This window comes from Talpa occidentalis, unplaced genomic scaffold (genome assembly GCF_014898055.3).
Source record: "Talpa occidentalis isolate TD23 unplaced genomic scaffold, MPIMG_talOcc4v2.1 talOcc4.7, whole genome shotgun sequence".
Taxonomy (NCBI): domain Eukaryota; kingdom Metazoa; phylum Chordata; class Mammalia; order Eulipotyphla; family Talpidae; genus Talpa; species Talpa occidentalis.
Window position 1 is genome coordinate 127,727,444 of NW_023605083.1, and position 12,916 is coordinate 127,740,359.

Genomic DNA, 12,916 nt, shown 5'->3' on the forward strand with positions numbered 1-12,916 from the left:
CCCCACAGACTTCAACCATTAGCACCCGCTTACCCAGACCTCCCGGCAGCGTCCTCATGTCTGTGGGGCTGAGAGTGAGGTTGGGGGGGCAAAGACTAGACATTTGTGCAGAGCCCCAGATGATAAATGAAAAAAGCAAATGACACATCTCTAGGGATCTCCCTGCCTGAGGCCAGCAGGAGGGGTCCCGCCATCTTAAGTCTCCCTGTTAGGGAAACTGAGGCTGAACAGGGCGGAGGACTCTCCCCAGCGACTGGCAATTGTCCGACCACCTTCGCTCATTCCTTGCCCCACCTGCCAGGCATTGCTCGCTTCTGCTCTGCCCCACAACCTGCCCTGCCATCTGGAGAGTTCAGTCTTGCTTCCACAGGCCTCACGGCTGTCAAGGAAAATGCCTTTAGCCCCTGTGACAGTCTGGATGGGCTCAATCTGTGGGGGGCAGAGCAGGGAGGAGGAGAGGGCTGGAGGCTTTGGAGGCCAAGGCTGGGCTGGCATCTCCACGCGGCTTGGGTCTCCGCGCTTGGACCCGAGCTGGGCGCGGGCTGGCGGCCACGCTCCTCTTTGCTCAGGGACGCTGTGCCTGGGGGTGAACATTCCCCTTCCTCAAGCTCCACACCACCTGCCCTCAGCTCTCCCACAGCCTCTCCCTCCCCCCTGCTGCGGGGGCTGCTGGGGTTCCCGGCGGCCAGGCCAAGTCATGTGTGGCAGGAGTAGGGCAGGGGCTCAGGTCATGGTGGCTGGGGGTCCCTGTGGGCCCCCTGCTCCCCCTCACCCAGCATCCTCATTGGTGGGACCCCCGCAGGTCTTGCTCTGAAGGGGCCAGTCTCCAGAGCAGATGAAAGAGAAGACAGTCCTGTTGTCGCAACGGGGCAGGACAAACAGTCCACAGAGCCCTGCTTGCTTTCTCCCGGCAGCCAGCACGCTACGTCAGGCCACGCGCTGCCTTCCCTGCTGCCCGGCCCCCGGCCCCCCGCCTTGTCTTCCTTTTCCTTTCCTGGCCAAGCTGCCCTGCTCAGCTGAGGGGATGAGGCAGCGTCTCCTGGATTCATCTCCTCCCCCACCCCCCTGCACCGTGCGCGTGAGGATGCTCCTCTGGGCTGGGCTGGCACCCTGCAGGGATGAGGAGAAACTGAACTGGGGGCTGGGGGGCAAAGCAGAGCTGTCCCCCAGACAGAGGGCACGAGGTGCATGCCCACCGCAGACACAGCGCAGCGGCAGGGCCTGGCTGCGAGCAGCCGCCCCGTCCTGCCCCGCCCAGACCTGTTTCCTGCTCAGCACACAACCAACACCTTGTTTGTCCCCTCCTGGCTGCTCTCTTGTCTGGAAAAGCTTTTCTTGTTTTATTTGAAGAGCAGAGCTGTTCCTTCCTCCCCCTTGGTGATGAGGAAACATTCTGTTGCACTTGGCATCCTCGGCTTCTAGGAGACCTTGGTTGTTTGTAATTTGATGCTATCAGGTCGTTGCATAACCTTTCCCACTAGGAAGCCGCTCTGGATCCTGGGCCTTCCTCCAGTTTGGAGATGAGGGTGGAACACAGAGAGGTCAGAGGTGTGCCTGGGTGAGGGAACGGTGTCAAGGAGTGTTGGGGCAGCGCCAGCTGGGGGGGATCCAGTGGACATGGAACTGTGTGTCCTGGTGACCTTTGACCATCGGCCTTGGAAGGTCCCCATCACTACCCTCAAGGCCAACCTGGGCCAGCTGAGTCGCCATCCAAGCGAGCCTGGCTGCCTGGTGTTTCTAGAAAACTAGTGTGCCACGGGCATCCTTGGCAAGGGCACGTATTTATATTTAGCAACACAGCCTGCTTCTCTAGAAGGTTATAGAATGTGCACTCAGGACAGGCACGCTGTAACCGAGCCACAGTTGCACAGGCTCTGGCGGGCCAGGCAGGTAACAGGAATGGCCTGATGTTGGTTTCCGTGAGCTGTGGGCAGCGTCAGGGACTTGGTTAACTGCAGAGCGGGCCCTGTCTAATGACATTCGGTCCTAGCCACAAGTATTCAAAGCAAGGACGGTGCAGATCAAATCTGACTGCTAGAGGCTGGATTCAGCGTGGGAGTTTCCAGGTAGCAACTTCCGCCATTTTCTCTCTGCAGGTGATTTTGTTTAGTTTTAGTGTATTTGTGTGGGGCAGAACCGCACGCAGGACCTTCTGCACATTTCCCACCACTCTGAGATCAGTGTAACCACATCCCCTCAGAGGTGGCTGGAGGAGTCACGCAGGCCGCCCACGGCCCCAGGAGGAGAGTGTGGCCCTGGAGTAAGGGCGAGACCTGCCGGCCTCCAGGGGCGTCCCGCCCACCTACCTTGCTATTTCTGCTCTGGTCTTCAGACCGCTGGCCTCAGGATCACTAGAATGAGAACCCCACCCCCGGGGGGCTCTCCTGGACTGGGAAGTTTCCAAACCTCCGGGCTAGCCCCGCTGCTTTGTGACTCAGTGAAACATGGCATTTGGGGCCTTTCTGGGAGAGGCTGCTAGTTCCCAGCGTAGGCTGTGGTGAGTCCTCCGGCGGCCCGGCTCCAGGCACACGGAATGGCATTTCACTTCGTAGCCAGGGAAGATCAAGTAAGCAACTTCATGAATCATGGTTCTGTTTATATTGTGGTTGCTGAGGCTAAATATTTATTGCTTTAAGTAAGAGGTTCTGCCTTAATTAGAGTCATAACTAACTACAAGTGCATCGAAATGCGTTCTCATGACCATAAGCTTGCATTTCCCAGCAAAAAGTCAAAGGCAACCAACACTTCCACCGTGCCAGGTCACCGAGCAAAGTATTACGATTTATCTAAACTAACCAAGAGCTTTTGCAATCTAAAGTGCATAAAGTTTAATTTATAGATTATCTGTTGGTTTTATTTAAGTCCTGTGAGTCACATTTATGATCCTATGGCATACAGGTATAAAAATCTAGGCAATCTGAAATCTGGGGTTAAAAAGCACAGGTGCTATAGTGAGTTTTGAAATGCATTTTGTCCACTGTCAGATCTTGCCCCTTACTCTCCATCCCCCAGAATGGTGATCCTTACATTAAATCCCCAGAAGAGCTTAGAAAATATGGGTATCCAGGTCCACCCAGGACAGAGAATTCAGTCTCTGGAAACGGGGCATCAGTGTCAGTATTTTAATTTTTTTTTTAAAGATTTATTTATACATACAAGAGCTGGGGTACAGGCCAGAGGTGTGGTGGGGGTTGCGGGGGAGGGTGAGAGGATTCACCAGAGACTGAGTGGGAGCAGAACAGGCAGACTGACTGAAATACACTGCTGAGGGGAGCAGCGGGAGAGCAGGAGAGGTCTGCTACTCTGTGGGTAGCTCCCTGGCGGGGCAGGGATTGAACTTGTGCTGCAGTGGCTGCGGATAGCTTTATGGGTTGCATCTTAACCCCTTGCGTCACCAGGGAGGCCCAGTGTAGGTATTTTTAAAAAGCCCTCTTAGTGACTTTAAAATGTATTCAGGAATGAGAACCACAGTCCCAGAGGGTATGATGGGTCCTGTAGTTAGACCTGGATTCAAATCCTGGTGTTACCATTTGCCAGCTGTGTGACCTGGGCAAATTTTTTAGCCTCTCTGAACTTCTGAAAAATGAAGATCACAGTATCTCACTTGAAAGTTTGTCATAAGAATTACATGAGGTAATACAGGGAAGTACTGAGCTCGATGCTTAGGAAGCATCACTGGGGGCTTAGAAGGGCTCAGTAAGTAGAGGAGATTATTGTTGCTGTTATCACAGTACTGAACTAGGATTGAGGTTCCATTAGGAGCAGGTATCCCTGAAGCGTGTTGGGGAACCAGGGGCAGCTGTCCTGGAATTCAGCCTTTGCTAATACAGATAAACTCCGCAGACACTGTTAGATGCCTATGATAACAGGGACTTACCACCTTAGGGACCCACAGAGAAGGCTAGAAAGATCTAACTTTGTCCATCCCTGCAGTGCCAGTGAGATACTGGGATTTAGGGGTGTGTGTTTGTGTGTGTTTGTGTGTGTGTGTTTGACATACATATGTATGATTGCCTGTCCAAACTCTGGATTCCTTTAAGATGAATTCCTTAGAGTACCAGGACTGTGGCTGAAATATCTAATTCTGTCTTTTTCTAAAGCCAGGACCCAAAGTGCATCCCTACTAGTTGATCAGTCTTCACTGCCTGGAGGGGTTTGCCTCCCAGCTGGCCACCTCCAGGGGTTTCTTTCCGCCAACCTTTCTCTCTCTTCCTCTTACTTTCTGAATCTTGGCATGGGGGCTCTCCTCTCTGTTGACATATGCCTCGTGTGACTGGCTGGGGTCTTCCTGACCCTTCCCGCAGCCAACCCTGTGCTGAAACAAAGCAAACACATAGAAGTACTTTTCTCCATCAGGAAAGTCATCGCCTGAAAACAAATGGTCAAGGTAAACCGGGGGATCCCAAGTGGTGAAAACCAAAGAGCAGAGATCAAATCCCGCTCCAATTCTGGTGCCCACTGCCCAGTGCTCAGTCGTGACCAGAGCCTACTTCACCGCCAGAGCTAATGGCTTGTTGCTTGGAACTGAAGCCTTCACCTTTTCTTAACATCTGACCTCAAAGGCTAAGCAAGTCCATTTGCATCTTGTGCACATGGATGCACACTTAGATGGGCACCATATGTCACCTGCCTATCCCCCCAACTTTCACGCGCATGCCCCTCGCAGCATGGAGTGCTCTGCCGCCCGCCACATGCGATCTCGGATGCTTCCTCCCTGCTCCTTGGCCCGAGCTGAAGCTGAAGTCATGCATTCCAAAGCCACGTGGGGCTGCTTTTATGCTGCCACATTCCTGGATCCTCTGTCCCATGTGTGTGGTTTATGGGGGGCGTGGGTCTCCCCGGAAAGCACACATTTGAGAACCCCCAGGCCAAGGTCAAAGGGCTTCCAATTCAGCCTGCACTGCCCCACCTGGCTTGGGGAGCCCCATACCCCAACACGTTGACTGTCCATTTGGACGTGAGGGAGTTGTTTTTGTGTCTTGTTTCTTACTCCAACACTTGGGGGACTCCAAAGCCAGTTCTGAGAAAATCTCAAGAATGCTGAGCATTTCCGGTGGGGTGTGCTGGCCAGGGACATCAAAGGTCCCGTTTGTTCAGTGTGAGCGCAGAGGGACAGACGCCCGGGCCACGGGGCCCCTCCCCCGGCCATCGCTGCTTTCACGCTCGCGCCAGCCAAATGTGGAAGCGTTGCATGACCAGGGTATGCGTGAGCCACATGCGACGTGCGCCTTGGAAGGGCTTTTTACACGCTAAGCCTGAGGATCGTGGTCTCAGTGAGCACGAGGGTGGGGCGCGTGTGGGAGGGTGGTCACGGTTAATTCAGTGCAGTGTTTCCATGGAACATGACCTCATCGCTGCTCGCCTGCTGGTCATCATTATAATTGGTGGTCGCTTTTGGCTAAGTGGGTATAAAAACAATTCTTTTAATTAGCAACGTGGAAATAAATAGAGGGTAAAAGATTGCTCTTACCTCCCCACAAGAGGCAGGAGGTGGGGAGCTATTACTAACCCTGTTTCACAACGTCAGAACAACTCATTCATTCAAGGAAACCAAAACAGAGCAACTAAAGCAAAACAAGATACAAGAAAATCCGCGCGGGCTCGCTCGTTGGGTGCTGGGCCATCAAGTAGCTGGGGAAGCTGCTGCCTGTCTCTCTGTTCTAAAAATTGTACATTTTTCATCCCGAACAGACAATTACATTATGATAAATAGGAAGACAAATTCATTTATTTGACATTTTTGTTAAGCATCTAGTATGTCTGGGAGCACAGGTCTCCCTGCGGGGAGATGTACAAAAAGGACGTCAGCTGACAGGCCATTTAAAGGGTCCTGAAGAAGGTAAGTGATTTGATTCCAAGAGAGTGACCAAGAGAAGTATTTCCAGATGTGGAGCCCAGGATAATGAAAACTCGGGTTAAAAGATAGTAAGCTGGTTACTCAAAAAGTCATTCCTTGTTGAAATTAGCAGAAACTTCCAGAGAGTCCTTGTAGAATGGAAATGTTGCTCCAGATAATAGTTCTCAGATGAAGGAAGTCCAGAGTTACTACCCTCAAAGAACCAGCTGTCCGCCTCTTCTTACAGGGGGAAGTTCAGCCAAGCAGACCACCTGGGAAGGCGGGCACCGGGTCCCAGCTCTGGCTTACTGGCCTGGCAAGGTCCCCAGCAATGTCACCAGCACCGCCCTCTTAAGGTAGGAGACCCAGACTACCCTGAGGTGTCTTGATGATTCAGGGGCCTCAGAGGTGGCCACTGACGTAGGAGACAGTCTGGTGACCGAAGGGACCAGCCTTGGTACAAGGTCACACTTGCTTAAGGACCCCTGGGATTTCACCAGGACATCACACAGACACCCCATCAGCCCCACTGGGGGTAATGTTGGGCATTATGTTGTCTTGATTATAGCAGGATGGGGGTGGGGTGTCATTATAATTCGCCATCTTGCTATTTCCCCATGTGAATGAGTTCATGTAGAGCAGAGGAGAAGGTCCACACCTGTGCCACTGGCCACCTCTTAGAGGTTAATGTTCAGGTGTGCGCCCAGGTGCTGTGATCGGTTCACAGAAATGTCTTGCACACATCCTGTCCTCCAAGCCCAGTGACACAACTGCAGGATGGGGAAACAAACGTTTACCGTTGGACTCAACCACGGGCCAAGGCCCAGGGCTGGGGACTGGGGACAACAGCCGAATGTGCTTGATAGGATGGTGCTGTGACCTTCAGGGGTTGGGGGTGGGGCCTTGGCAGCACCTGTGCAGATGACCTGGTGGTTTGCACCTAAAATTCTGATGCAGGTGTCCCAACCTGGGCCCTGTGCCATTGAGGGCCAGGTCATTTGGTGTCGTGGGAGGGCTTAGTAGTCTCCTTGGCCTCCACCTGATGCCAAATAGCACTTTATCCCTTGCTGTGCCAACCCAACCGTCTACAGGCTGAGCTGAGTGCCCCCCAGGAGGCAGACTTGAGGGTCCCAGCTTTCATGTGCTTTGTCTAGGCTGATCCACAAAAATCAAGGGACTGCATGGGGGCTGGGAGACCCCCAGCTCTGTTCAGAGCAGACGGCCCCTCTTTTGGAGGTGACTGGGGCAATTATTGGTGAGCAGATGGTGGTAAGGACTTGAAATGATCTCATCCGAGCAACTAAGGCTGCTGTGTCACCAGGAAAGCAAGGCCCCCTAGGGTGCGGGGGCCCTCCAGATGCCCAGAGGGATCTGTGCAGGGGACCAGCTGGTTCTGCAGGGTCTGAGCAGTAGGAACACCCAGGGGGTACTGCTCACACTCGTGTCCTGTGTGCATCACCCCTGCATGGGGTCTGGCCACACATCCCTTTCAAAGACACCCCCTCACACCCCTTTACTGTATCTGGCAGTGGGCAGTGGTGGGGGAAGCCGGGGTGGGGGTCTCACCCCACCCCCACTCTGCCCTATAACAAACAGGCACACCTTGCTCTTGAGCTTCCCCGATGCCCTGGGGCCCATGTTCCCTGCAAAGCTGTGCTGTGGGCACCTGCTGACCTTTAAGAGGGACACTGCAGTCCCTCAAACCCCCGCAGGGCTTAGAGCAAGGAGGGCCAGTACCCAGCTTTCCCAGCGCAACGGGAGGGGGTTACAAGGCAGGAAGACACAACTCAAGGCTCCCCCTTTCCTAGGCATGTTCCCGCCTGCCCCCCCATCTGGAGGAAGTTCTGCTCCTTCCTCCCTGCCGTTTTGTCCAGGCCCACGACGCCCCCTCCTTCCCCACACTTGCTGCGCCCGTGATTGGATGACATCCACCCTTTTCCAGAGCGCAAGTCCCCAGGTTCCCAGTTTCTAGGGAACACCCTCCAGCCCTACCCCTGCCTTTGCCCTCGGATGTGCTGCACCCCAGGACTGCTCAGCACCCACCTCAAGCCCATCAGCTCATGTCTGGAGCTCCTGGCTCTCCATTTGGGGATGTCGCCTTCAGCCCAGCACCTGCAGTGAGCAGCCCCACCCCCACCCCGAGCCTCTGCCCTCCACACCCGCTGCTCCTCAGGTTAGAAGCCAAAGATGCACACGTCTGAACAACCTTCAGCGCCTTGGGCTGGCCGAGCCAGACTAAAGAATAGATAAGGCCCTGCCCAGTGACCCCGGAAAGTGCCCCTGTCCACTCGGGGGCAGCCCCGCCATCCCGGATGCCCATCTCGCATCCACAAGACCAGGCCACTCTCCGTCAGAACAGGGGGACAGAGCAACAGGGCCTGTGAAATGTTTACTTTCAATTTTTTTTTAAACTGGGATTAAAAATGACCTTTCAGATCGAAGAAAATTGAGCTTGGTTTGATACGTACATTTTCTGTATCCGTCTGTGCGACTGACCTGGTTGTGGCATCTCTGTAGAGTGAGATACAAGCTTTTAGTATTTTCTATGGAACGAGGGCCCCTGAAGGCAGGCCCTGCAGGGAGCTGCCCCCCAGCCTCATCATCCACGGCGGGGACTTGGGAATGTGCACGGGGGACTTTGGTGACTTTCTCCCACATTTCACACACCCCCAGACCGGTTTCTCGGGGGGGGGGGCATTTAGCTCGCAGCGGGGGGCGGGCGTCCCTTTGGTAGTCTCCATAGCTTCCAGAGGTCTCCCCTTGCCTGGCCCAGCCCCAGGACGGCCTTGGGACATGTGTCAGGAAGGGTTTTCTTCTTCCCGGCCGACCTCTCGGGCTTGGCTTCCTCCATAAGCCAGGGAGGGGCCGTGTCCGGCCGAGCCTGCCAGTGCTGGCTGGGGCCACCGGAGCAGCCTGGCCACCGGGTGTTGCAACCTTTCTCTTGAGGTTTTCTGTGTCCAGGCTGTGGACGAGGTGACTGTGAGAGCCCTGTCAAATTCTGAGACCCTAGCATCCCGCGAACGTCAGGCGTGGTGCTCCGTGATGAGGAGGCCCAGCCTCGCGGTGGCGGGAAAACACGAAGTCAGAAAAAGAAGGCCTGCAGTTCTGCAGGTCTGATGCAGGCCTCTTGTTCTCGCTGGGCAGTTTGACTCATCCGTGATGCCCGACTCTCTGAGGGACGCCATTTGGAGAGAGCTCAACAAACATCCCGGCCACCTCGGCCTACGGGGACTCTCTGCTGTCCTGCCTGCCTCCGGCCTGTGCAGGAACCTTGGGTTCTGAACAGGCTTCCAGACTGTTCCTTGCTCTGCGAGTGCTCCTCGATGGCGCAGTGTGGATGCCCACTCCCGGGCACATATCTCCCGAGATAAGCCACCAGCCACGTGGACGGTGAAGCTGAGGGCCCACCGGATACACTCTGTGCATTCAGGAGAGAGCCTGCTGGGGTCGTAGGGGGAGCCCAGGAGAGGAGAGGGAGGCAGAGGGCCGAGCCCTCCCCAGGCCTGGGGAGGGTGAGTGGGCCCCCAGGAGTGGCCCTCCCCTGGCGGAGGTGCCCAGACCTCTTAGGTCCATGGGCCCCACCCTCTGGGCTCCCACTGACCTCAGCTGTCCTGAGGTTAACAGCTCTGTGGGCAGGGGAGCCTGTGTGTTCTCCTTGAGGACATTTGCCTGACGTGAACACAGCGGACTGGAGGGAGATGTGTCCTTCCCTCTAGCACAAAACTGCACAGCATGACTTTAAAAAGAAAAACAAACCCATTATCACTCAATCTACCGAATTACCAATGACCGCGGAGGGTAATGGATGGTACATTGTTCTCCTGTGTTCCTGGACATTCTATTTTTTAACCTGCAAAACATTTACTATTTTGTAATAGAAAAAACAGCTACCTTGAAGGGAATAGAATGTTTCGCACGGCACGGAGGTCTCAACAGAGGCCAGGTGTTGGCGGCACCAGGGAGGGAGAGCGGCGTGGAACCTTCTCGTGCAGACACCTGTCACGCGCTGCTCCTGCTCAGAGGTGGCGTGGCAGGGAGGACCCCTAATTCTTCAATGGGTCTCAGGGTGGAGGGGCTGCGGGGTAATCACAACGCAGATATGCACCAAACACTTTCCAAGAGACTTATGTGTGTGTGAGGCCCACACCCTCCTGTGAGGCTGACACTGTTATTATCACACGCGGTTTGGAGACTGGAAAGCCAAGACTGAGAAGTCACATAGATGACCCAGGAGACCCAGCCACGGAGCCTGGGTGCTGCCTCTCAAGGAGCAGAGGTGCGGGTGGAAGCTGAAGGGAAGCCAGAAAGGCCGAGGGGAGGCAGGTGGAGTGGCAGGGTCAGGGGCTTGGTCTGGGCTGGTAGCATTGGGTCTTGACCCCAGCTTGGCCAGGAAGAGTCTGGGAGCAGAGGGAGCCAGTGCTGTCTTGTTTTTCCTGCAGTGTGCTGGACATCTTCCCCACGGTGCTGGCCCTGGCTGGGGCTGCCTTGCCCCCGGGACGGAGCTTTGATGGCCTGGATGCTTCTGCTGTGCTCCTTGGGAAGTCACAGGCTGGGCACCGGGTAAGTGGAGCAGGGGGCACTTGGCTTATATTTGTTGGACTAGATGATGATGTGAATTTGTTCATCTGTGATGATGGACTAGTGCCTGGGACTTGTGTACTGTGGGGTGCCCCTCCTGGAATGGGGTGAAGAGCTCAGCTGCCAGGCTCACCCTTTAATTCTCCGGGCACCTAACACTGGACCCAGCATGCAGCCTGCAAGAATGAATGCATGAGCAAATGAAAGAAAGACTCTCGAATGGCTGAGCCAGCAAGGTCTTTACACCCCACCCTCCAGCTCCTGGAGGGCTCGGCCTGCAGCCCTGCAGCCCCTCAGCTATTTGGGTTCTGCTTCCCATCGCCGGGTGTCCCCTCTTCAATGTGCTTGGCAGCGCCCCATGTCAGCAACAGCCGGAAATGTCAGAGCTGATGGCCTTTCCCTGTCATTTCCGTGTGTCTTCCTTTTGCCAAGGGGAAGAGGAAGTGGGAGGAGAGGAAGCCAGAGGAACCCCCCCCATAAGGCGCTCTGAGCACAGGCTTCTCCACGACGAACCCACACATCAAAGAGTATATTTATGTCCTTGCCAAGGGCACCTGGAAGTGACTCGGGTGCTGGTTAAATGTCCAGCGGCCTTTTTGAAGCTGCCCTTCCTCTCAGCCAGCCAGGCCCGGTCCACAGCCTGTGCGTGCAGCCCAGGGGGGTCGGACAACGCCCGCAGCTCCCGCTGAGGAAGCACTGCCTCCCCCGAGTGTCTGACCCTGTGGAGCTGCCGACCAAGCCTGTTCCGACTCTGAGTGGTGGGGCAGGAAAACAGTTTCCGCCTTTGGACCAGAAATGAGCAGCATGTGAGCCTTGGGGGAGACCGAAGACGTCAGGAGGGAGAGACTCCTTAGTGTTTATTACTATGGTTACTAAGAGAATTATTGGGGTCACCAGGAAGTGCTTTGAGGCCCGTGGGCTCCTTGGCATGATCAGTCCCCCCATGAAAGCAGCTCCTGGGCTCCCTAGCTTTGTTCCTACTCTTTCTCCAGCTGCACATTCTGCAGTCACGGAAGCTCCATCTCGGGGGCTCGGTTGTGACAGATCAGCTGCCACAGGACTGGGCGCAACCACCAGGGAGGAGACGCAGGTACAAGCCGCAGCACCGTTTGGTGATTTCCTGGGGACGTGTGACTTGTGGTCACGAAGCTGGCGCTGACTTGCTCCCTTGCCGCACACCCCCAGACCCGGGAGGAAACAGCCCAGCTCAGTGCCTGCCAGAAGTCACTGGTGATATCTTCCAGAGTCAAAGAGCAAGGCTGCTGGCACCTATGGGCCACCTCCCGCCTCCCTGAGCAGTGCATTCCTGCAAAGTTAGCCAGGACAAGTGAGATAAGATTATTGAGAGTTAGAAGGTGTTGGGGGGCAGGGGAAAACTTCCCTACCCCATCTGTTTTTTTTGAAGGCTGGACAGATGAGCAAATTCACATAGTTATTAGGAAAAATGGCCAATGTGTAATGACAAATGTACGGAGAATTTACCTGGTGGTAAATTCTAAAGAATAATGAAGAGGGCCTCCCTAGTGGCATTGCCGGGGTGGGGGGCGGGGGGCCTTGAGTCTCAATACTATGAAGCTATAGGCAGCCACTGCAGCATGAATTCGACCCTGGCCAGGGAGATACCCACATGGCGCAGCAGACCTCTCCTGTCTCCCCGCTGCGCCCCTCAGCAGTGTATTTCAGTGGATCCACCTGTTGTGCTCCCTACTCTGTCTCTGGTGAATCCTCTCTCTCTCTGGCCTGCACCCCAGCTCTCATATGTATAAATAAACCTTTATTTAAAAAAAAATAATGGAGGGATCTGGGGCGTCAAAGACAGGCAGGGGAGACCTCAGTGACAGGCAAGAGAAAGGGACTGCCTCGCCTTAGATAAGATTGGCAGAGAGGACATGTTTACTGGTAACCGCCAACTGGATGGGACCCCTCAAACTGCATTCTTCTAAATCGTAAAAGAGAAAGCAGTGATGGCGTCTCTGATTAGAGAAAGGGCCGAAGCTCAGGTCACGCTGCTCTCTCCTTTAATTAGGGGAGGGCGATGGACTTAGGCAAGGATTACGATTCACCTCAGCCTCATGGGATTTCACTGCTCTTTGCTCAGGATGCTCGGGGGGGCAAAGAGGGTGTGTTGAGGAGACCCATGTGAGAATCTTGGGGTGGTCTGCCTGGGCCCCTTCAAGGGGCGTAGGCAATTGTTGGCCTTGGTCTTCCATGGTCACCTGACAAAGACACTGGAGTAAATCACCTCAAATTCACTGAAGGGAGGGCAGGAGGTAAGAACACAACGATTATTACATCGCTACACAGACATACCCACATGTGCACACACGCACACGCATAAATGTTACGTGCACATGTACACATATATGTTACGTGCACATGTATTTTTTGGTAAATACGTTTGTATTCACCCTTAGAAATGTCCTGGGCTTGCAGGTTCTCATCCAGGATGGTTTTCAAGGCCATTTCAGTTTCAAGAAGCTCCAAGTGAGGCCCAGATGTCAG

General features: G+C 54.7%; 1 protein-coding gene across 2 annotated transcripts in view; it reads left to right on the forward strand.

Annotated features, from left to right (window-relative positions):
• Positions 1 to 12,916, forward strand: part of ARSG (arylsulfatase G) — a 91,266-nt gene that overhangs the window by 69,807 nt on the left and 8,543 nt on the right. For both annotated transcript variants that reach the window (XM_037494801.2, XM_037494802.2), the window contains exons 9-10: positions 6,084 to 6,192; positions 10,276 to 10,396. In XM_037494801.2, the coding sequence (XP_037350698.1) occupies positions 6,084 to 6,192; positions 10,276 to 10,396 (230 nt within the window). The remainder of the gene's footprint in view (positions 1 to 6,083; positions 6,193 to 10,275; positions 10,397 to 12,916) is intronic.